Below are 26,142 nucleotides of genomic sequence, written 5' to 3'. Positions count from 1 at the left end.
GTTCCAAGTCATTCTTGTTCCAGTACTTTCTTTATTTGTGTAAAAGCTATTATTATGGAATTGTTATTAACCTGAAACTGCAGCATTAGATAAAATAGAAGAAAAAAAAAATAGAAAAAAGGAAATGTAGATTCCAGTGGAATATGTAAGTGCCAACTCTTGATAATTTCTGAAGTGCTTTTATAATCCCATCTTTCTATCACATATGTGAAAGGCCTACAGGAGCCATCAGAGCCTCTAAGGAGCTGACTGCAAGGCAGAGACAGGAAAAATCAGACAACTAAATCCACAATTAGTTGCACAAAGTAAATGGAACAATCTGCCAGTGACACTGACTTCTGTCTGGAACGCAACCAAAACCAAAACCTTATAAGAGCAGAGACATCAACATTTTAGAGAAAATATTTGTGCCTAAGGAAGAAGAAATGTAAGTACAGTCATATTCATAATCCTGTCATATTATTCATGCACGTATGTTTTGCAAGCAAAATGCAGCAGGGATTAAACACAGTGAATGTCTTAGTACACAAACTAAGCTAAGCAGATCGACACTGCTGAAAAGTAATCAGTTCAAAAGACCCAATTAAATGTCTCACAATTTAAGCAAAATAAATAGCCTAAAGCAATGTTTATTTACTAATGAAAACTTTAGTAGCGCAGCATCATAATGTCTGAGCAATTTACACAGATTATTCACACTGAGCGAACATGAGCACAGCATCATGCCCTGTGGGTCAAGCAGGTTATAGATGAGATAGGTAGGGCTGGGTACGAACATACGAGCTTCATGGAGCAGCATTTACTTAGGAGGCACAGTACTAGAGCAGAGCCACAGCAAATCCAAGTGCAAATCTTCAAGCACAGTACCTAAAACCCAGCTGCAACAGACTCAGAAGAGAAGAGACTCTCAGGCAGAGATCATAGGATAATGGTAAAAGCCCTTTAAAACGTGTTCTTGCAGCACTGTAGATCTTTGTTATCCAAGGCTTGATATTCAGAAAATTCATAATGTAGTTAAAAGTTGAATCACTTAAGACAGCTTCTGAATCATTACTGAATAGCATATGAATAGCAACTTGAACAATTACATTATTGAAAATGCATAGCTTTATCCTTCACATCAAATTGTACAGATCTTAAATACTTTTCTAAATATCACCCATTTTAATTACTAGAGTAAAGTACTTGAAATGATAGAGGCGATCTGAAATTCTTCTGAAACATGGAAGTCTTGATACCCCTGTACCACTCACACTCTTCAAGACAGTTCAGCACAAAGCAGGCTTCAATCACTGTGAGTCTCACAAACTCAGCAAAGCTCTTCTGCTTGCAGAAACATATGCCCACTGTAACTGCAGCTTAGCCTCCAGGTAAGCAAAACTTACTAATTATAGAACTGACCACTGAGGCAACATGAGGTCCTTTGGTTTACCTTTAAAAAGAGCAGGATGAACACAGTTTCAAATGGGACGTGTGCGTAGGCTTGGGTCCTGACCTTTAACACACGTATCCCCCAAGTAATGAAAAAATATTACAACCTGTATCAATTAGGAGCAATTATTTATAAAAATGCTCACCTACTGCAGTTTGAATATAGAAAAGCCATCACATTTTTAACAAGGGAAATGGGAAATCACTATGGGATGCCCTACTTAGATTAAATTAGCAAGAAACTTGTTATCAGACCATATAAAAGATACACCATAATAAGACATGACCTTGCAGAACCTTAGAGCCAATCTGATTTTTTCCCTCTGTAACCCTTCCTAATTATCTGCAAAGTTACAGACCCTTTTGTGGCAGGTTATTTTTCTGTGAATAGTGAGGGGTTTGGGGCTTTTAAATATTTAATTAGTCTTCTGATATGAGAATTGTTGCACATGACAACTGCTTCGATTTTCAAACTGTGTTCATCCTAATTATGTTCAGATTTAGATTGGTCATCCCAAACCTCTCACTCTTGTAATTATTTACTCCTTAAAGATCATTCAGTAGAGAAATATTTTTCACTCTGATGGCTCTTTCTTTCCACAAATGGCTTTTCTGGTCCGTTAATTACCCACTCAGAGGATTAGAGTTTGTAATAACACAAGAGATCCTGCATGTAAGATGAGTTTTACAGAGTGAAAAAAAATAAATTGTTTTTCGTAAACTTGCCTAAGGGAATATCCCCTTTTTGGGTTATAATTTTCATCAGCAGAGGCCATGTGCCACCACTGCATCTCTTCCAACTCCACGGGGCTGGGGAGTGATTTGTTTGCTTGGCTCAACAGAACGTGGAGCAAAGTGCTGAGCAAGAGGCCAAAAGACAACTTGGTTATTTTACAAGATTTATAAAAGTGCAATCTGCTAGCAAGCTGGTACGATCCTTCTGCTCATCACTCTTTATGTGGATCTCATGGCTTTAACGATATATATATTGAACTGATAGCTATTAACAAAATTACAACTTTTCTTATTTCATCTGCTCATTTTTTTTTCCAGAAATGCTGTCCCTTGGTAGGTCTTTAACCAACTATGTAACAGTGGTATCATTTTCTATTAAAATGTGTCTGAGAGTCCTCACTATAAGTACTTTCTTTTCTTCTGAGAGGAATGCCAGCCACAAAAGCACTGTTATTCATTACCCGCAGTGATGGCTGGATTCAATTATCGCGTGGAAAGCTCACTAGGCTTCCAGGTACAGGACTTCTCCAGCAGAAGCATATCCTTCTGCTCCAGTCTGGAAAGCACAATTCACTTCTTTGTGACTTGAAGGTAAGGGATTAAGTTAAAACTTCCTGTTTTAAACCCAATAACACTTAGGGGATTGCTTTTGTTTGCTCACTTTTACATCTCCAAGAATCCCGTGGATTGTGTGGCTTTTATTTCTACATAAGTCAAGCACATTCACCTCTGTAAGAAACCCATCAGAAAATTCAGTGGCTTGACACTGTCAACATACAGATAATCTTTAATTGTGTCAAAAATATTCATAATCTAATCCTTTTATCACACTGTCTACCACTGAAGGAGTATCATGTGCCCGAACAATTAAAAACCCCACGTTAGCTATACATGGTACTGTATTACATTTGATGCAAATCCTTTTCTATTGAAATAAGCACTGGGCTGACAGCAGGAAGTGGCTGATAAGAAAGCAACAAGGCATTGCTGATGGCATTCATGATAACTGAGCACTAACTCATAAGTGTTCTGTCTACAGCACATTACCCAAAGTGCTCCTGTTTTAAATGCGGCTCCAGGAGGTGTTCTTTTGCTATAACTCAGCCAACAAAGGCAGCAAAATTATCTAAGAAAGCTGGATATACAAAGTAAATGATGTTTTTCATACCCATCAGTGATTCTGGCACTAGAATAATACATTTGAAGGCAGTATCAGTACCACTACATCCTAGATGAGAAAACACCTACAGCTTCATAAGTGTAATAGCTGAGCTGACTTCAATACTCTTAAGAAATTCAGTTAACATGAAAAGGTTATAGGTTATTGTTACAGTTAAATAACTCAGACTAAATTCGTGTATCATATGGTCATAGAAAATGGAGCACAAAATCTGAGCAGTACTGAACAATAATTTTGGAGTGCTGGAAAAATACATGCATTAAACTCATTTTAAAACCGCTTTCTTCCCTATATATATGTATATGACAAGGAGCATGATACCTGAGAAGCAATGAACAGTAAGGTTAAAGATCACAGCTGCATAGATTATTACTAAGACCAGAGGACAGACGTTCTTGTACATACAACAAAACATGTATCTTGTGATACGAAACAACATACAGCTCTGTGTCATTAAGTAGTAGTAAGACTTTTTCCTGTAAGGTGCTAGAACTGTACGACTTTGGTCACAACAACTTGCTCCGTGAAATTATTTTGCTATCTAACTTCTTTCACAAACATTACAGAAACTGGAGTGAGCAGGGGGTGTTGTGTGCATGCTAGAATAAAAATTCAAAGGCTCCTGTAGTTACTGTACTTTAGTGAATAACTGAAAAAACACAGTCCTCAATATTAAACTCATAGTAAAGATTCTATATTGACAGTGTACTACGAAAGACATTTGACATGGAAGAATTCTGTGTCTTAAGAACTTTTCCTCCCCATTGATGTGCCTATAGCAGGCTAAAAATACATCAAATACTGAGTATTCCTTCTATGTAACACTCTTAAGACTGCATTAACTTCATTGCAGTAACTTGTTTTATAGGCTCAGTTCATCATGACCTATAAAATGTTAGGCTGAAGTGCTTTAAATATCTGCTAACACCATGTGTAAGCCTGGGAGTACAAGGCACTGTGCTGTGAAGCGGCAAAGACGGTGCTCTTCTGAGAAAGTAGCACGCACTCTTATGTCACTGATATAAACAGGGTAAGCATGCTAAATTATGTATGAAACAGGCAGCCCATCTTTATATCCACAGCAGTAATTCTAGTTGAATTCTTTGTTTGATTTTATTTTACCAGTATGATAATAGTTCTTAAGCTTGCTTCTTAAACATAAAAATCGTCTATCACAATAAATTAAAAAATATACATGTAAACTCATTTCAGCCTTAGTTATTGTATGAAAGAAAAAATGAAGACCCTTTTCATTTGTGGCCATAGAATTTTTGCTAATTATTGTTCTGCAATACGTAAGAAATAAAATGGAAAGAGTCAAATTATCTGTGTCTTTCAGTAATCATGGCCTATTTATTAAGCAATTAGATTGCAATTTCTTTATTAGAGAGATTAAAAAAAAAAAAAGAGAAATGCTTTAAAATACTGCTATTGCTTGTATCTTTGATCCTTAAACTTTTCCATTTCAGCAAGCTCATTAATGTCAAAATGTCATGAATATGACCGCCCCTTTTTAGGCTGTATAGCCTGGGTACATGCGTAATCTATGGGATTCAATAAAGAAGTTTTTTTTCTTGTTGAATTCAACTAAAAAGCTTAATTGAGCCACAGAGGTCAGAAGGTTCTTTTTATTATAAGTAGGAGATTATTCTGCGGCAGAAAGAAGTTTCCAGAATATGGGATCTGCTCATTTTTATACTACTCTGTGGACATGTTTTAATTTTTAAACCATTGTTACTGTTCTCTTCTGGATAAAAAAGCTTCACTGTAATAATTTTAAAATTCTATTTCCTTTGTGTTACTAATGAACTTTTCACTTTCTTTCTGAGAGCTGGCTTTATGATACTAGCAAGTAGCCATAATTTACTTACGTATATGTAATTCATAATAATCTACCCTAATTTCCGATCTATACTCTGCTCTGCCCATCTTCATGTACCTTTTCCATCTCAGTTCTGTTTACTAAGTGATATTCAACGGATTTCCTATAGTGCAATGAACCTTAACAGGCAGCTTTTAATTGCCTCGCATAGGAAACCACATCACTATTAATTCCACAGCAACAGTATAAAATAAAACTATTGCTTCTCAGACTCTGGAGCAATTAGACCTCTCGGCTATTTGGCTAACTCTGCTTCATGATACCCAGTGCAGTTAATTATATTTTTTGATGTTAATAGTCTCTGTCAGTTTCAAGCATAACTCCTCTTTGATGAATATTTAAATTATATTTGAATAAAAAAATAATCTTGGTTACATTTCATATTCAGCAGTCATCACAGCTTAATAAAGGTCTCCTCGGCAAGGGTTGAGATAAATGGTTATATGAACACATGTAGAAAGTCCTAAATCAACTTATCAGATAACGTGCCTGGTTTGGCTCAGTGTTACAGAGGATATATTGAGGTGGGAGGAATTAATAGGCTTCAATTATTACAGCATTATTCCATATGAACTGTATTTGACACAGTAATAATATATAAGTAAATTAGAATTTTTTAATACTGAACTTATGAATGCAACTGGAACTTCTCAGGGCTACACTAAAAATTCAGAAACTATATAAAAAGTCACATAACTTTGTCCAAGAGAAAGTAATATTCAACTACAAGGTGCTGAAGGTTAGACAGCATTGCTTATGTCAAATCCTCACAATTGTGAATTTTCAAGAGAGGTAATTAAATAATGGAAGTATATAATATATGATTAGTTGTAGGCTAAGCAGTACATACAGCTAGCACAGATCGTTTCAGAAATCTGAAAAAAAATAAATGCAAGAAAGCCACAGTCTGAAGAATCTATTTGATGCAGTACTCAAATACACAACACTATAAAATGATTAGAAATGTATGTATACACATATATAGATATTTATATTTACTTTAACACATAAAGAGCAAGGAAAGGGATGAATACATATATACCATCTTGCTAGACAAGATGTATGCTGACCTAAGAAGAGATTGAATTTTTTTTTTGCCAGTAATAAGGGAAATAAAAGCAATTTAAATATATATGGAAATACTAAGTAAAATACGAAGCTACACCCTGGCAAAATAATTAACTCAATTTTTTTTTAACTATATCTAAATTTTAAATGTCATTAGTTGGTATCAATGATTCTTTTATTGTTTCTTTGTAGCTCATCCAATGCTGTGATTACAGTAGTGCGCGTGTGTGCTTGAACATGCGTAACATAATTTCCTCTGCAGAAAATAATAAGAGAACACACCACAAAAACACTAGTAAGTACCACTGAAAGCTATTCCACCTTATCTTACTGTTCAGAACCTTAGAATTTGAGGGTTTGTATTTAATCAACTACGTAATACCACGGTGGAACAACTCCATTAATAAAAAAAATAAAAAAAAAAAATCAAACACTGTTTTTAATGAGCAAACGAGACCTACTACTTTCATATTAAGCATTAATGACCGTGAAAATGAACAATGTTAGATAAGGTTATTCTCAGTCATGGTTGTTCCAGTTTTTTTTCCTGCAGTAAAGCCAAGGACTATGGTATGCGTCATGAATATTCTAGGCTTTGTGATTATGCCTACTTCATGAAAATATGCTACGTGTATTACTGCTTTTTCTCTCTGTGAGTCATATCTAAGTTTTGAGACTAACACCCAGGAAAACAAAACAAAACAGAAAATCAATCAGGCCAAGGCCTGGTACTGTGAAATATGCAGTTAAAAAAAAATAAAGAGCATTTTAAGTTTCTTCCGCAGAAAAACACTGATGGGGTGGCAGCTGTACTAAGGACCTATGTCTGTTTCAGATGAGCAGAAACCTTCATTTATTAAGGATACTTAAAACAGATATCAAATTTTGATAGCCTTATATGTATGATAAACGTTTAGAGAGGCTGCTGTCAGCAAGCTGAAGGTGATACTACTGGCATGCCAAAGCAAAAGGAGAACCTCACAGATGAGATGTGCACAAATACCATAGCTGCTCTGCAGCACATGAATTCCGAGAATTTCCCTCCACACATCACCCTATCCTATCTTGTGATCAATACTGGTGCTTCTCTGACACAGAAAGGACAGAAATGCAAGCACTTAATGATCAGAAATAGCAAAAGTCAAGGTATACCCCTTGCTCTGAGATACTTTCCACAACATAATATCTGTAGCAAAGGGAGGCAATCTCCATCCACAGAAGGAAATGCAAGGGAAAAAGCATGAATGGCAGCAGGGGTCAGCAGAGCCTTGTCTGAACCTGGCAGACCCCAAAGAAAACCTGCACCATTACCACAATTACAGGCTTTTTTCAAGGGCACACAGGCAGTTTTGAAGGGCAGAGGATCAAATCCTGCCCAGGAAAACTGTCTTAAGTCACATTAAGAAATGCAAGTGGGTGGCATAATACTGTTAAAATGCTTCTTTGTGGAAATGCTGCCAGAGCTCTAATTCTGTTCTGCAGTGACCCCATAGCTTGTTCTGCTTTCTGCTAGAGAAGATGTGCTGTCTGAGGTTTGTGTTGCCCAGGCTGCTTCACTTTGATGAGGGAGATTAATCAGTTACAGCAGAGGTACTACTGTCCCTCCCAGCCAACAGCCTACTGGCAGATCTTCCGTATTCACTCATGTTAGGTGAGAAATCAAAATCGTTTTCACTTCGAAGAAAACTAAGACAGTATGAGTGTTTCTACTGCAGACCTGACAAGCAGGAAAAAGACAAAACACTCCAAAGATGTGTTTTCTTCAAACAAGAACTTATTATGCTTTCTTCCAAAAATGCTTAACTCTCAGTTGTTTAAAGTATTTTTAAAATTGTGTGTTTGTTGGACATGTAAATGGATAAAAAAGAACAAATATCCCTGCTTCCCCACTCCTCATGTTGGAGGGATTAAGTAGAAAACAACACCTCAGAAAAAGGAATGGTTTCAGCCCTTCCTTAACCTTTCTCTAGATCACCCTGTGGGCAAAAGGCGCTCCACTTCCATTTTGAAGACCTTCACTTGAGTTCAACTGGCCTGCGGACTTATGATGGATCTAACAGATTATGAGCATTACCACATGAGAAAAGTTCACAATAACAAGAACGCAAGCATGAACTGCTCACTACTGTCATTGATGGACATGGTAATGGATGGTACAAGTGTTCCACAGGCTAGGGACAGGACAGGATGAGTGCATCAGACAACATCCTGACTGCTGGAAATGATTTATGCCTTTTTTAATCCGTTTACCTTCTACAGTAAAGTTTTAAAATGGTATTTTGAAGAACTAAAGTTCCCCAAGTTTATCTATAATAATATGTATATAATTTATATATTTTTATCTTTATGCTTATGTATTACAATGAGTTTGCTTTTAGTGCATAGTTAAGAAAGAAAATGATAGTTACTGAATATGGAAGAATGATACATATACATTTAACACGAAAATTTCAAGACCATTTCACAGTGCAAGATTGATGCAACTTTCTGTGACAAAACAGTAATAAATTGAATATATCAACTGTAAAACTATATTGTTAATGATGTATGCAAAATTTGTAGTTTAAAGAATAGGGAATTTTTCTTCTTTTCAATGATTACAACTATGGTCTCTGTGTCAAAGTTCAGATCAGAAATTCCTCTTTAAAACCTCAAAGTAGCTTTAGCTACTAAACAATGCTTTTTGTCCTGAAGTCAACATTTATTGAGCTTTCAACACTCCACATGCTTGAATTATGCCTCAGTGTATATTTATTCCATAGATTCAGTGTTAGTAACTTGTATCTGCCAGCCTAACTAAGCATTTAAACACACAGGTAAAAAAAAAATTCAATTCACTGTACTGAAACCATAAAAGTAGTCAAGGGGTCTAATTTTTAAAATAAACAGGAACTTTTCCTGAGCAAAAAGTTCAGGATTAGGAAAAATTATTTTTATTTAAAAAAAAAAAATCCATTTTTAATTCATAAGAGAGGTTCCACCATGCCAAAAAGCTTCTCTGCAGCTTAGTGTTAAAATATAAAATTGCATACGCAATGTTTCTGAACATTTGAAATGTACTGAGTATGTACTTACACGTATTTTCAAATATCTGTTCTTATTTTAAGCTAATAAAACAGAAATCCAATGAGTGTGTGGTATGTATGAAATCCTCAGTGCCTGTCCTAACAGCAAACCATGCCCAGGTGCAGCTGGAGCTCACAGAGCGGGGCTTTGAAGTGGAGGTTGGAGGCAGAACATCCTCAACACCCAGGCAGTTTCAAAATAACTCCAACAATCCACCTGCAATCTACTAACAATGGAAGTGGTTGTAAGTAAATTTTATCCTGTTAATTTTCAAATCTCTGCTGCGTCTATAAAGAGCAGTATTAGTCAGCCTTACTGACTTCAAAGTCTTGTGACAATTTCTAGCTGCAGCCGCAGGAACACACCTTACGAGTGAGCAACTGCAGTCATTTCCTCAAGCTGCTTTACATCTTCAGTTTCCCTGTTCCTGTAATTCCTTTATAAAACAGAAAGGAAGCAGGAAAAATTTGTACCTGGTAAAGGAGAGCAGAGCACCAAGAAGTTTGACTGCCCAAATATACTAGAAATAAGTTTATTTCTATGCTAAGCCTTAAATCCTGGTAGGATCTCCAACTTAACTACATACAAACACTGGGGTTAATTATCAGAGAAGTATGGGAGGGGGGAAGGATTTTCTAAAGGTCTAGTCCCTTTTCTTCAAAGCTTCAATTTTACCCATGCTACTCTGAAGTTTAGAATCTAAATACATGAGGAAGACTTTATTCTAGAATAATTGGGAAGTAATTTCAATCAGGAACTAAAAATTTAATAACCACTTTATAAAGGTAAAGCATAGCAGTGAAGTCATTAGTGTTCTAGCTGGGCTTCCTAGGAAAACATTAAGTAAAAAATCTTCTAAGAACTGTAGAAAAGAACGAAAGAAGGGAGAATAGCTGAAGTTTCTCAGATAAAGAGGAGCTGATGCAACACAAAGTTTGCTAGAATCTCAAAATCTCTCAAAACATAGCAGCAGGTGTGATTGGCTGTGTTAAAAAAAGCTCATGTTATTTTTCGATCTTTAGATTTCACAGTATTGATCTCATTAAGCTAGTGTTTTCGCATTGTAACTAGAGTAAATGTAGTTGCTCTACAAAAGCTGTGGAGTAATGTTGCAAATGAATGATGAGTATTTAATAATTGACTCAACTACTTTTAAGTACAGATCTAAAATAGAGTGGTGAAAAGTAGTGGTAAAGATACAGCTGTCTGAAGCGATAAAAACATTTCATTAATCCTTAAAAGTAAACACTCTAAGATGTTAAGTAGCAATGTAGAAACCATTGCAGCTTATTTCTGAAGGTATGGAAAAAAGTTTTCTTTGTGTTCATTTGTTCTAATGGATGAACTATTTTTTCTAGTCAATGGAAAAAGAAAACCAATGAGTCTGACAGTCCTTCAGGTGAGATATTTCCTAAGCACTTACTGCCATCAAAAAACAGCTGATGTGATACTTTTAGATAACAGATCAAGGACACAAAAGGAGTGCCAAACAATAGTTTGCCTTAGAAAACAAACAAATTACAAAAAAAAAAAAAAAAAAAAAAATTACAATCCACAATAAATAGATGAGATGCAGGAATTTTAATATTTCCATAAGACATTTTCAGCATTCTACTATGCTTTCAATATAGCATAAATTGACCAGTTTTCTAAAAAGATTAAATAAGGCAAAGGAAGCAAGCTTTCCTACTTAATGACAGGATCTAAGAAAGAATACCATGAAACAAGACTTTCCAATTACTATAAATGCCACACAAAAATAGAAAGCAGCACATTAAACAATCTTCGTCATTTCTTCAGACAGTGAAATAGAATGAAATTGATAAATTCTTCTTGAGCACAGACAGGCTGAATCAATGTCATACATACGATCGCATACCATCGCATATTTATTTTGGCCTGTTGAAAAAGGGGTAAGACTAGAAGAGCAAGGAAGTTCAAAAATATTGTCTGCTACCATCAACCTACAGTTGATAAACTGAAAGGGGAGGACTGAAATTTCAGCTTTCCAGTAACAGTTTCATGTCACTTTAAGCAAGATTGTGCCTCTGTATTTGTTTCTGACTGCCTTAATCTGTGTATTTGCAGTGAACATAAGGAGGACTTTGATCAAAACACAACATGCATTTTACACAACAAGGAAGTCTACAGAGAGGCACTACATTTACAAAAGCAATTGAAAGGGGTTTCAAAGGGAGTTGACAGATTAGAAGATGATGACACTGCTGCTGCAGTCTCAATGGAAATCTGGCTTGATCTAATTAACAGCAACGAACTAGAACCACAAAATGATAATTCAAACATGATTTAAAGAAGTTATATCACCTTTTTATTACCTAAACAATGGAGCTTTTCCCTCACAGATAACAGAACAAGTCACAGGTTGAACACAGAACAGGAATAAAAGGCTTGATATCCTTAATTTTACTCTACCGTATGGGAGAAAAACCTCCCATTAACCCTGAATATTTTTGTTCACTGTGCTCCCTCAACTTATGAGCAGTTTTATTTTATTTATTATTTTATTTCTTGTTTATCTGTAGAGAAAAATAGAAGGCCAAATACATTTTATGTAGTCTTAGGATATCCTTCAGTTTAATGAGTAAAAATGCTAGTGAATGATTTGTGCTGACACTTCGACAACTGTCAGTATGAGTGGACGTAAGCTAATATGCAGTCTACAGTACAAGAATTTCTTTGTACCTTGGTTCTGAAGCAAATTCTGTACTGGCTCATCCTCCATCTTATATGACAGTCACTGTCGCTAACATCTAATGTAGCTAATATAGCATGTGCTTGTATGCATACATACACATGTATAATGACATACTGTCATCCTGGCATGTTCTACTTTATGAATTATGTGCATGGGAAGCACATTATTAGCTGCTTTCAGAAGAAATATGTATGTTTGTCAGGGAATCACAGAATGACCAAGATTGGAAAAGACCTCTAAGATCATCCAGTCCAGTCATCCACCTATTACCAATATTTCTCACTAAATCATGTCCCTCAATACAACATCCAAATGTTTCTTGAACACCTCTAAGTACAGTGACTCCATCACCTGTAGAAGCTACAGCCATTTGAATACCAAAGTGCTCTCCGACAACTTAAAAGACAAGAATATAAGGAATCTCCAAGTAAGTGAATTGTTTCATTTTCCTTACACTTATATTCTTGCTTTTTCCTTTTGCACACAATTAAAAAAACTTCCTTAATTGTAACTAGTAGTTGTTAACTCTTTCTAATACTACTGTATAGAAATAAACTGTCTCAATATCAAACTTAGAAGTGCAATACAGTATTTTGTACAGTATCACTTAAGATTTTTTTCTCTTTGATCCTCAAAATCACGTATATATTTTTACCTTTGTGTCATAATTTTGTAGGCATCGGGAAGGAAGCATTCTGTGTTCTCCATCTGGAAAGGGTCAGCATCACAGATCTTGTCATCTGTCCGTCCATAGTTAGCACTTTCTATCATAATAACATCACTTCCTGGACACCGGAGGTCAATGGAGTAGCCTTCACAGGAGAGCTCTCTCCTAACCAAACCAAATGGTAGTGCTGCTCGGCTGAAACCTGAAGAAGAAAAACAAATGAGATTGAGTTTAAAGGATATATATTTTTTTTCTGTGGCATAGGCAGTAACTCTCAACAGTATGCTAGAGGTAAAGGAAGTGCACCTTTAAACAGTTTGACCCGCTACCAAGTGAAGCAGCCTTCATGAACCTGTCACATCCTGACATCACTTCTGCTGTGTCCTTAATCTGGGAAGAGATAAAATTCCTCTTCGCTACTTCTAACCCTTGACAAGGCAGCATGCCTGCAAGGTTATACTGTGCATTCCTGTTCTCACCTCTCTTCTCCCTGCTTCTTTCACCCTGCTTTGGGCACAGACAGGTCACGTTGGAAAGTGGGAAGCAGTAGAGCAGGCTGGAGTTGAAGAAACAGAAGTGATTTAAAAAACAAAGCAAAGCAAACAAACAAACAAAAAACCCCCACACACAGAAACAAAGCCATTTCAAGTTAATTTTTATCTCCATTCCTAAGAAGAGTTCACTTTCTTTTGCTCATCTACTTTATGTCCCCAGCATGGGTATGTCTGCAACACTAGATCTAATATATATTCTGATACCTAACTGAACTTCACTTCTTGCTATACGTTTTACAGAAATTAAACCACAGGAGGAGCAAAAAGACTTTGAACAAATGCATAAATGACTAGTACAACAAACTGCAGATGAGCACTATATAGAATCTCTCTCTCCCTCCAAAAAAGTATTTCAAAGAATTCTTATTTTGAAAACACATTTTTCTGCATGAGCAAATTCTAGTAAATAGGTAACCTCTCTCTAATGAAGTAATATTAATTTATAGAAAACATACATACAATATCAAAAAACCGTACAATCCCTTGTACATAGCTACTGGTATATTATTATTAAATAGAATCTTTCTGTCTCTTACAAAATGAGGGCACTACCAAGAACTAGAGGACAAGCTGAGTAACACGGTAAGTGATAAATACCTGTATCTTTAAAATGATCTCTGATAAATTTTCAGCAGAATTACACGTATTTCCTTATTTTTTTTTTTAAAAAGTTGCCCTCAGAGAGCAGCACAAGGCCATTAATATTTCAGTGCAGGCTGTTGGAGACAAGTTGTGACAGCAAAGAGAAACATCTAGTAAGTATACAAAGTTGGAACTCTACAGTGTTTTGAAAGCAAAGAAAATAAGCTTTTTTTTACTAAAAAAAAAAAAAAGAAGTCTGATGCGTTAGAAGAGGCAAAGAAGCTAGGATCTAAAAAGATCAAGAATAACTTGAGATAACCCCTTGATAGTAAATTTTCATATGAACCAGAGGCTGACACTTTTTCTGCTGAATTAATGATCTGTAGATTCAAACTCCTACCATATGAACGTGATGATCTGCTACGACTTTGAGGAAGTGCTGCTGGCAACTGCCATGCTGATGTCAGGACATGGCTCCCTAGCAGCCATCTTCCCATCCACCTGTCTTCCTCTCTGTAACACCACTGACTAATGCTCAAGTGGATGATGTGCAGAGGATGAGCACCAGGCCACACTGCGCCCAGCCTCTCTGCACGCAGCTGAGTTTGCTTCTTTTAAATTTTATGCATCCTATGCAAAAGGGGGAACTGCTGCCCTGCCAGTGCTTTAGTATTCGCTAATGAGAGAAAAGACCATGTTGCTGTGGAAAGCACAATTCCATTTAAAATGCACTTCTGGCTGAAGGTTTGGCTGAACATGTCACATGTAATAACAAACGCTATTATTACAGGCTTGCTGAAGTATCATGAGCTGAAAGCTCTAAAGAGTTGAAATGCGAATCTATCGCATTAACACCCTATGCATTCCTCCCATGCAGCAAATTAATACAATGAAGACAGAATCTGTGCACAGCTCACCGAGGGCATGAAATAGGCACGGAGAGGGGCCCAAACGAGGCCCACACCACACAAACATGCAGCAGTTTTTTGATTAATTACCATCAAGACAGCCACAGCAGGACCAAAAGCAATGCTGCTGGTGACTGCCATTCCTACGTCCTAATAATCCTGTCAAATTTAACACCATCCCCATAAAACTCGAACCCTCCAGCTCACAGAAATGCTGCTTGCACACCTTGCAAACAGCAGAGCTGCCTCCAGCAGGGGCTCAGACAGCATCCTCCCACGGGAGCCCCCTGCATGCCACTGCACAGCCCTGCCTTCAGGTTTCCATCAGTAAGGAAAGTGAAATCACTAGTTCTGCTGCCCAAAGGGGAATTCTGCCAAACAGGAGAGGCTGCAGGCTGATAACCCTGAGGTCCAGTATATGGATAGGTACGGTGCCAGGCTGACACAACCATACCAAGCTGGTTGTGATGAGCATCAAACCCTTCCTGTAGACCCAGCAGCGCAGCCAGTACTTCAGACAGGATGAATTCAAAGACAAGAATTCCATACTTCTGCAGAGATTAGCTTCCTGCAAATCCGACTTCAACATCTGCAGCATTTGGGCACTGCTGAAAGCACTGTTCATGTATTTCAACATGCATAACTTTTCCCCCTGCAGACATCTAGGAGAAGTTCCGTATTAGGACAAATATTCAAAATACTACACCAAGGTTAGGTCACCACCAGCAACACAGGACACACCAGAGATTGTTATGTACCTGCAATATTGCAAAAGCAGCAGTAAATAGAACCAAACAATGCAGCATGTGTTAGGTGGGAAGACTAGTCTAAGGAATTGTCATGGCACAGAATTTTAACTAAATAAAATAAATAAAATTTAAGTCCACTAACAAAACTGCTGCGATGTTTATTCTGAAGCTTTATCTGTAATCTTTCCCTATCAACAAAGAAAAAAAAAATAAGCATATCAACAAGCAAAGTGTAATTCAATCCATCTTGCAACCCTGACAATCGAAGAAAGAACTAGTGGGAGGCCCTGTGAGCAAAAAATCAATATTGCAGCTTTGTGCCGTGCAAATGTGAATACTGCCAAATAGCAGTGCTTAGGGTAAAATGAACTGTTTTGCTCCATTTTCTCCTCTCTGAACAAATGATTTTGAAACGACAGCTTTTTTTGGAGCTATAAAATGTCAAGCAATAACTCCCTGTGCTTTAGGCAAGTGATTGGAATAAATACCTCTTGGCAACAGGTGCAATGACTTAGGACTGAAATTCATTTACATTCAGGAGATAATTCCCAATAAACAGATGCACTGCCACAGGATGGAAGCCTGAAAGACCAGCATCTTAACACTGCTGCCCAGTTCCGCACTATTCCAGGTCTTTTCAGACATAAGCATGTAGCTCTGTCAATAATTACTGTTGTCACCAGTAAATTCGTATTTCCAGTGCAACTCCTCATGAGTACTTTCAACATCGTATTTTCTAACCAACCTGCATTCAGCCTGCTCAGCTTTGCCTCGCTATACCTTGCAAAAATATATTTTGTTTGGGTGTCCCGTACAGCTGAAATCACCATTCCATCCTTGTGCTAATTGCTTCAAGGCAAACTGAGCGATGACATCAAAGGAGGAGTGTCCCTGTAAAGAGCTTCCTGATCACCACAAACACTTCTAAGGGCCAGGACTGGCACTTTGCATACATCATGAACAGGAACCCACATAAGATCTATAACTTATCTATTACCAAATGCCACATCTGCTACTGCATATGCTGTCTCTGATTCAGCTGTATACATGTATGGGTTTTGCTTTTTTTTTTTTTTTTTTTTTAAATGAAGGAAGAATAATAGCTACTGAAAAAAAGAGCATGGTTTCTGTCATGCTGACTGTTTTGATTATAAGAAAACTTCCTGGCAAACATGTTTCCTGCACATTTTATCTGCTCACAAATCAGTTGAGCTCTTTACTGAAAAAAAGAAAAACTTCTTTTACAAAATCACCATTTTAAGGAAAAAAGGTAGAGGGGATATTTAGTGGTAATAAGCATTCTTTAATGCTTTACTGATCAATACGGAAACACTGAGAAAAAATATCAAAATGAAACATCACAAATAAAAATCTTCCCTCTTGTACTTTAGTCTGTGAATTTAAAGCATACATCTCCTACAAAAGAAATGTATCTCAGAACTGTGTTTCTGAAATATATCAGATTCACATTTGGCTAAAAACGCTTAATATAAATTTGCAGTGCCTTATTTACCACTGGTTCCTTACTAAGAAATGATTTGTCTATAGAAAGATAACCTAAATTTGTCAAAGTCCAAAGGAAAGTTAATAATTCACAGCTTCCTGCCCACTAGCACTCCATCTTTTTGAGCTGTCAATAATAAGAGTGTGTGCTAAGTTTGGTAGATAAAAGCGAAAAGGAGCCACTACATTTGAATGTTCACCCCATACAGAGGAAAAATACTGGAATGTAAACAGGCTAACATCAGTACTTCTCAACATCAGAAGCGAGGAACCTTTGATTAAAACTTAAAGCACTGAGAGAGTAAACATGGAAATATAACATTATTTCAAAGAATGCAGATACTGGAAGAACTGAGGTTCCAAAACAAATCTTTGCAGAAATATATATAAAATCTCAGTGAGCAAGGAAATACTGCTTCTTGTGTTATTTGGCTCTAACAGAAAGGTCTTCTAAAAAGAACACATCTTTTGAAACAGAATGTTTACAGTTGTGTCTTTCACAATCTCTTTTATTTTACCAAATCACGAAACATGATGGTTCAAGTTCGACACAAGATGAAGTAATGCATCTTGGGCAGAATTTCAATAATATAGGTTGAGCAAACGCAGAGCCCAGTAAAACCTGCACTCAGCATCCTTTCAGTTGCTTGGTGAGGTGCAGACGCGTGCACAGATGTTACACAGGGCAGCCGAACACACTTCACCATCTGAAAATCGTGTAAATTCTAAACATGGGCTCTGCAGAGCATTTATAATTCTTGAAAAAAGCTTCAGCTTCCTGCATTTTCTAAAGAATCCTAGGAACTATGTATGTCAAGGGAGGCTTTTCTCTCTATCTCTCAGCACCGTATACGTTTCATATAGATAAGCGTGTGATTTTGTTAAACAGCTTTTAAATTATCCAATACTGGTCAGCAGATCACTACCAACAACTACAACGATAGATGCAATTTAAAATGACAACTGTGCTTTCTAATTCTGTCTTTGAAGGGGAAAAAAAGTCCTTCTGGCAAGCATGTCTATTAAAAGATTACACTGGCACAGTGAGAGCTTCTGATACTGCACAGAGGTCTGGAGTTCACAGCACTCTGTTCCTCTTTCACTGAAAGCTACCAGATAGCACACGAACAGCCAGAGCTGTGGCACGACAGACAAAACCCCACTGTTCCAGTCTGGATAAAATTAGGCAGGAAGTGATCATTTCAAAACTATTCTGTATTCTTTGCGGTTTTAAGTATAGACTCATTATTTTCATTTAAGATGATGCAAGCAGGGGACAGCTAGAGAAAAAAAAAAAAATTAGTTATTAAGTTATTGAAGGAAATCTATTTTCTAGGAAGAGACTTTTTCTTTTTTTTTTTTAACCCATTCATAAAAATGGGATTAACTGAAAACAATGTACATGAAAGTGCGTCCTTAATTGGAACTTTAACAAAGAGGTCTTAAGCCCTAATGAACACACTTGATCATTTAAATGTGCACATAAATTACACTGAAGCAAGACAACCATTTCATTGAATAAATTAATTGTGAGGGATGATTTTTAGCACTGGTTTCCAGAATTCAGTTTCTCAGACATACTCAGGCATATTTTAATTATTTGACTGAAATCTGGAAACCTATCTCTTGCAAAACAGAAATAGGGTTTGCTAGCAGTCAGAGCTTTTAGAAATATTAAGTAACTAACGATGGCTTTTTAATGATCAATTTTTACAACTTATTAGACTGATTTAGCCTTAAAAAAAAAAACCTTTAACTTTAAAAATCTCTGTCAAATTTCAGCGTGAGCAGCAGAATTACAACACTAAGTAATTTTCTGTAATTATATACTTAATATTCAGTGTGCACAAACACAAAGCACGGTACAGCTGATTAATGAAATTCAGGACAAAGCCTAAGTTACACCCTCTGACTCACCAGGACGAGTCCTGTCTTCCAGTTCACTGAAACTTATTACAATTTTCCTCGTGCATTTCCAGTCTCCATGCAATTCTCAAAAATATCCCTGTGAGGCTCTCTTCAGCAAAAAAAAAAAAAAAGCTAAGGCTTACACCTGCCTTCCACACCTCATTGAATGATTCAGCAAAATCATAAGTTAGCAGCAGCATCTTAGCTTTTTAATGTGTCTATCCTTCCTGCACATGGTTGGCAAAGACCTCCTTTAAATTTTCCCAAACATCTCTCACCCCTCATTCAGAGGGTGAGAATGTGACTCTCCAAGTTGCTCTCATTTTATCTCCTTCCCTTTTTTGGTGGTGGTGGCTTTTTTGTGGTTTGAGGTTTTTTGTTTTTTTTTTTTGTTGCTGTTGTCGACGTTTTTTTTTAATAGCAGGAGGGAAAAGTGTGCTACATTGACAGAACTGCAGACTGAAGTCTTTCAATCACCTGGAACAAGAACGGCCAGACAGCAGCCGGGCAATCTTCCCCATTTTAGTTCATCACTTCTTAACTCTATTTTGAAGAAATCACCACTATGGGAAAAGAGATAGTTTGGTCTTCATGCCCATTTAATCCTTCACCTCCCTGCTGAGGCTGCCACAAGAGTGCTAATTAATGCTAAACTGTGAAAATGGGCTTCTGCACTCTGAATCCCACCACACAGAAACTGGAAAGAAACCACTAATTCCTTTAATGAAAGTCACCAAACCAGAGCCTGGTTCCTGGCAGCGTGTTAGCAATGCCTACATATGGCAGATGGAAACCATGTGATCTAAACATTAAAGTCTAAATATCTAGTGTAAAAATATGCATGTTGTTCGGTTCTCGCTTAGAACCAAATTTTATTCTCAACGGCATGCACCTTTCCCATCCCTTTCAGGGGGAGCTCCATGTGCAAGAGCAAAACTTTGCCCTCTTGATCTAAAATTATCCCTGTTTGAAATGGTCTTCATCTGTCAATGATATTTCTTTTCTTTTGCCAGCCAGATGTCTGTTCTCAGGCTGCAAGAATCTCCTTCCTTTCTTCCTTCACATCACACATACTTGATATTTTGCCAGCTCACAGAAAGCACTACCCTTTTTCTTTCTCACCGCTGAATACACTGCAGCTTCAAAATTTCTCCAGGCAAATAAGTCCCATGGTCTCGGTAAATCCCCCTCCTGGAGGTTATCTCCAGTTTACCAACTGTGAACTCACTAAGCACACCACCTGTCAGGAAGGAGAAGCTTCTGAATTAGAAACAAGCTCTGAAACAAGGAGGTAAGACACACAAAGGGTGATGTGTCAGGAATGTTGTGTCAACAGGATTTCCCATTGAACTACTTCCTCCTCTGCACAGGACACTGGTAGCTGAGTAAAAATAAATATTCTTTTATTTTCTATAAAAATGTATTTGGACAACAATTTGTATTTCCCTTTGCCTCAATCATTTTTTATTGGAAACCATCTGTTGAGGGAGGGTGGGTGAAGAGGAAGAAAGGGTTATGATTTCCATCAGTAGTACTTAGAGCAATCAGCTCACAAAAATGACACATTTTTGGTGTTTCTCTTTTCCATTTTGAAGAAACCCAAGGCCTCATCACCTCAGAAACCATGCAGAGATTAACCAGTGCTTTGGGAATAAGCACACGAGTGAAAGCTGAATCATTCCAGATGACACGGTGGTGTCGGTGATAACCAATGGTGTGATTCCTAAGTAGATTAGCCAGAAAAATCAAAACTCACTAAAATGCAGAGAACTGGTTGACTCTTACATTTTGGCTCATTTTAAATACAACATTCAACAAGTAATGGTTTAAAAATATTAAATATCTGATAATTGTTTACAACTATATTTATATTTAATAAATACAGTACAAATGCTGAGGTGTGATAACATCAGAGAATATAGTTATAAAATCATAAAGGGGGCATTTTCTTGTTTATAAACAGAATTATGTATACATTAGAAGTGGAACCAAGTGACAATTTAAGAGTTCATATATTCTCTCATTTCAATAAAATGATGGGGTGGAGTCAATTGTCACAGTATAATTTACAGTGGGAAAATTACGTGGTTAATTTTAATGACAGCAAGCCACTTCAGATTTACAGAGTGCTTATGAGTATACAAACAGCAGAGCAATACCCCTTCTTCTTCAGTATAGCTTCCAAAATATTACCGAGGACTCAGAAGTAGAAAGATGACCGTGGAAACAAAGGCTTAAGATCCCACTGATGAAACTGAGAACCCAAAACACACAGTCATACGTTTTGAAAGCAAGTAGAAGAACAACATGAAAAATCTACTTGAAGGTAAATGTGCTGTCACTTCAAATATTCCCCCAAATGGATATGAGACAAGAGTAGCAAGCAATACTCAGAAAATGCCTGTCAGAGTGAAAGGCTTTCTTCCTGACCTTACCTTCTTTGAAATGTGTGGATTTCTGAAAGACTGTTAGAGAGAAGAGGAGGATATACCATGTGTAGTTTTTAAAATATACCTAAAGTTCTGGCAAATTCCAGGAATAATGTAGTAATCCTGCATAGATACTTGACAGCATTCTCTGCATAATAAATTGCACGAAAAAAAGGAAACCATTTGTTTACAAATTAAAAGGTGATTTAAGAAGTCGTAAGGCATATACACATTTCTTCCATGCTCCCTGCACAGCAGGGAGTAATAATAGCAACAGAGGTACCATTTCCCAGATAAATAAAGGAAATATGCACCTCTGCAACTCTGTCCAAATGCTGTTAGTGACCTACAAAGGGATTACATATCCATAGGCCTCTTGCAAACAGATACAAAGGATGAGTGAGATACATTGACAGAAAGGCTAAATTCCACCTGGACTCAAATTCAGGACTTCTGAATCCCAGTTCTGCTTTTATTATCAGAATTCATTCCTTATTCTGCCACAAGTGTTAAAAACGAGAACAAGAAATATTCTCAGTTTTCAAGAGAACTATCTAATGCGTGCTCAAATGAAACAAATGAAAAATCAGGATTACTGAAACCCGTGTGCTGAGACAAAGTAAACAATTTCCCTAATTATGTGATAGAGTTCCATAATTGATGCTATTTACATCAGAAAGTCACAAAAGGGATGAATACACACTGTAACACACTAGAGAAAGGAAAACTTTGCATTTACTAATTACTGCTATTTAGAAGTACACATCTAATAGCTGAAAGACCATGTTTCCAGTGTTGTTCATTGATCTTAGTAAGACCAATAATGAAATAAAGAACCAGGAAAATTGCATCATAGAAGGAGGAAAAAAATATACAGTAGAATGTTGAAGGATAATAACAGAAAGCAAGGCAGAACTACTATACTGTTTATACAGATGTGGAAAGTAAATTTCCTCAATAATTAATTCATTCTACAGTCTCTCACCATACCAGGTCACAGTTCTATTTTAAAAACATCTTTCCCTAAGAGTCTACAGCAAGTATTTCTGGAGGAGGCAGCTGTGAAGTATAAAAGATGCAATTGCTTCACTTTTCTTCACAACAAAACATCACTTTCCTATGGAAAGTACCACGTTCTCATGATACATAATTTAGGTGTACAAACAGGCGGGTAGCTATGGCAAGTCCGAGGGGATGATGTGCAAGCTAATGGCCGGGTGGGAGGCAGCAGTGAGACTGCAGGTCCTACCCCACCCCATTCAGCTGCCTGCCAGGGTTCCACAACTTGTCAATCCATGCACACACACTGTTGTTTTTCCAACAGTGCTGAGTTTTATTAATCGAGATGATTTCCAGAGCAAGCTGAGATGTGATCAAAGCAGCCATGATGGCAGTGTAATTGAGGAGGGAATTGCTAATCTTTTGGGAAAGCCAAGAAGGAATGGAGAAGGTTAGGGGTGTTCAAAGGAGGCAGGAATGAGCAGGTGTTAGGGTAACCATTTAAATTAGGCATTCTGACAGTCATTTATAACTGAGGATTCGGATTCCCTTGAAAACACCTAGTAAAGAAGCTGTATTTTTAAAAATTTTTATTTTGTACAAATATTATTTCTTTTAAGTCTGTGCTACTCCAAAGTAAGTTTTTGTCAGAGACTAAACACAATTCCACAGCAGAGCTCAATGCCTATTCACTCTCTCTGCCCCTGCTGAATTTGAAGATCAGATTCTTATCAGTTTCAGTAATGCAAGGCCCATGTTATCTTTAAAAACTTAATGCAGAAAAAGTTGGAAATGCAAAACCAGACAGAGCCCTGCTTCTTTCAAAGATGGTTTCACATGCACAAGCCTCTAGAAGGTGACAAGGGTACTTTATGAATCAAAGAGAAAATACAGAAATAATATTATCTCTCACTGAAATGCTATCATCTCTGAATGAGGTGTTGAGACGCAACATTTTGTTCATCAAAATGAACAATGTTCATTTTACAATATTTTATCTACTTGAAAATAACAGAATTTTAGGTAAGGAGAATCTTAATTATCCCAATTAAGTTCTCATCCTGCACCACTAATGTCATTGCGAGCTTTGTCATTAACCTGTGGGATAGATTCCTTAGAATTTAACCTGGATGCCCAATATTCTTGTTCTAATGAAAAATACATTAATGAGCTTCATTATGCTACTCCATTTTAAAGAAGAATCTTCAGTAGTCATTTCTCTCAAGAGCCTAATGGGCACTGGTACATTAGTGATCTAGGACTACGTGTATTAGTGAGCTTAAGTTTGAGCCACTCTCAGTCTTTTTAGGGACTCAATGAGCTTCATGTTCAATCCGAAGGATAAGCAACACCCACTGACTTACTTCAGGAACACCCTGCACTAAAGCCAACCAAACACATACAAACTTTTGAGGTTATGACTGAGGTTGTGCAAAAACAACAGTCACCATAAAATAAACACAATGAAAACTAAACTAAAATCCCTCCCTATAATTTTAGAATGTAACAGATTTTCTATATCGTCTGCATGGAGGATCCTCAACCCATTTCAATTGCTACCTTTTTTTCCAGTCATCCACTGGGAAACATTATGGAAAAACTAGTGATCTTCTGTGACCTTCATTTTATTTTATTAAATGCAGCAGACACCTCATGCTGAATACGAAATAAAAAAATATGCAATCCAGGAAAGTACTTCAAGAAAAAAATGCCCTTTGGAGGACCCAATTTCAGTCTTGAAATATAACAACACAGATTTGCCAATGATATTTAAATTAAAAAAACTCTATTACCTAAATTGTGTTCAAAATTCTATTCTGAATTACTAAATTTAGAATAGGCCCTGCAGATCATGATTTAGCCAGTGCTTTATAAATGTGGAAAACACATACTTGAAATACACGTTAGATCAAACTAACAGTACTCCCTATCTTAAACCACGTTTAAAAGAATTTCTTTTTCAAACATGTGTGCAATTAGTACACTAAAAAAACCTCAGACTGCACTATTAGTGTACACAGTTGTGGCTGATCTATTGTTAATAAGGCCTTCAAGGTGAAAATAACATGAATTATAGAATGGCTTAGATTGGAAAGTACCTTAAAGATCACGTAGCACCAAAACAAGGGAAGAAACCGGTGCCTACAAATACTATTTTGTCTTGGAGCTCTACAGCTCTAAGGATAACGGAGAAAAGCGCCATTTGTTGAAGTCCCTTGCCTTTGAAAAACTCCTGGGGTGGGGGGCAGGGAGGGAGAAGTGGTGATGCAGATGTCTATTACGCCTTTTAGTAAGCGCAGATTAACAAATCATCACTCAACATAATACTCATTGAATTTCAGTTAGCTGCTGTCTGAACAACCTGCCTGAAATTCTAAAAGCTCAATGCTGAGTCCGATTTGCAGCCAGTTTAAAGCAGCATCGGTCTGGGATGGTTTTGGCTAGTCATAACAATAGTAAGGGGTACTCAGATTTGGAAGGGAGGGGGCTTATGGAAATTCCTTTCCTTAATTAAATCAGAGAAAGAGAGTCTGAAGTGGCAAATAATAAATCACAAAGAATCCTCAATCTGGTTGTCAAGGAAACTAGTATGCCTCTGCCATAATTGCTGTGAGCCCAATCTTGCCCTTTTTGACATCGAGCCTTATCATGCATTCTGGTCAGAGACTAAAGAAGTAGCTTGCCTGTTCCTCACCGGCAGCCCTGCACCTAGCATGGCGCAGGCCTGACAGACAGGCCGCAATGCCGCCCACCATTTGGTGCCACTCCTCCAACCTGCACAGCAGCTAACTGCAGGACTCCAGCATGCTTCCATCACCTTTGACATTACAAATGGGACTCACTGGCTTGATTGTGGCACTGAAAGGTTTCTGCAGCTGTGTTTACTAGATGGGCACCCCTAATTTACTGTTGCTCAAATCTTGAGCCTGGTTATCTCAGCTCACCACAGTCCCAGGAACCTCCACAGTTGCCATGGCACTCCCACTTCCTAAGCATGTCTTCCCATCAGAGATTGTTCCCTGTTTTACTTGTGGATATGTGAGATGGCTATAGAAAAGAGGTACATAGGGAAAAAGGAAGTTTGAAACAAAATGAACATTTCAACAACAACAAAAAACAGAGCAGAAAAGGTTAAAATTGATTCAGTGCCAACCCATTTAATTAGCTGACTGCATTACTGTCTTTTTTCCCCCTACAATGATCATTACCTTTTATAAACATACCTAAAGTTGTTTTTTCCTTTTGGTTTTGGTGGAATTGCACATCGCTGCTGGACACACACAAAAGTTGGAGCATACACAGTTCCCAGCACTTCAACACCAGGAAGGCCAATAGAGGGAAAATGCTATATTAGTGTCCCTATCTCATCCCTCAAGAAATCCTGAAAGATTTTAAAGGAAGTATCTTCAAAGTAAGGAAATAGGAGGAACAACAGGCAAGTACATTATGTTCCCAGCTATCTTTAAGCAAGAGAAAATCCAGTGAGACAAGATTGTTAGGTGGGAAAAAAAAAGAAAAAAGAAAATCTCCCTTTAGGAACTAGAGAGATAAACACTACCAAAAGGGCTTCTAAAGGAAGGTCTGTGACTGATTATTGTTTGAAATGCTACAACTTGTTGACTGTCATCTTGCTATTTTAATAAAGGATAAATCTGGTCTTAATTCCTAATCCATAAGCCAAGCATCTGAAGAAAACAACGCAACACAATTTTTCTGCTGCAATGTTCAAGTATTCCAACATAAACTAAGAACACTGGTAAAATT

The 26,142-nt window shown here is 37.2% G+C and overlaps 1 protein-coding gene across 27 annotated transcripts in view; it reads right to left on the bottom strand.

The window, feature by feature from the left end:
- ADGRL2 (adhesion G protein-coupled receptor L2) overlaps positions 1-26,142 on the bottom strand; it is a 175,763-nt gene that overhangs the window by 60,234 nt on the left and 89,387 nt on the right. For all 27 annotated transcript variants that reach the window (XM_048943716.1, XM_048943718.1, XM_048943715.1 and 24 more), the window contains one exon: positions 12,734-12,947. In XM_048943716.1, the coding sequence (XP_048799673.1) occupies positions 12,734-12,947 (214 nt within the window). The remainder of the gene's footprint in view (positions 1-12,733; positions 12,948-26,142) is intronic.

This window comes from Lagopus muta, chromosome 5, assembly GCF_023343835.1.
Source record: "Lagopus muta isolate bLagMut1 chromosome 5, bLagMut1 primary, whole genome shotgun sequence".
Lineage (NCBI taxonomy): Eukaryota > Metazoa > Chordata > Aves > Galliformes > Phasianidae > Lagopus > Lagopus muta.
This window is presented reverse-complemented; position numbering and strand designations above follow the sequence as displayed.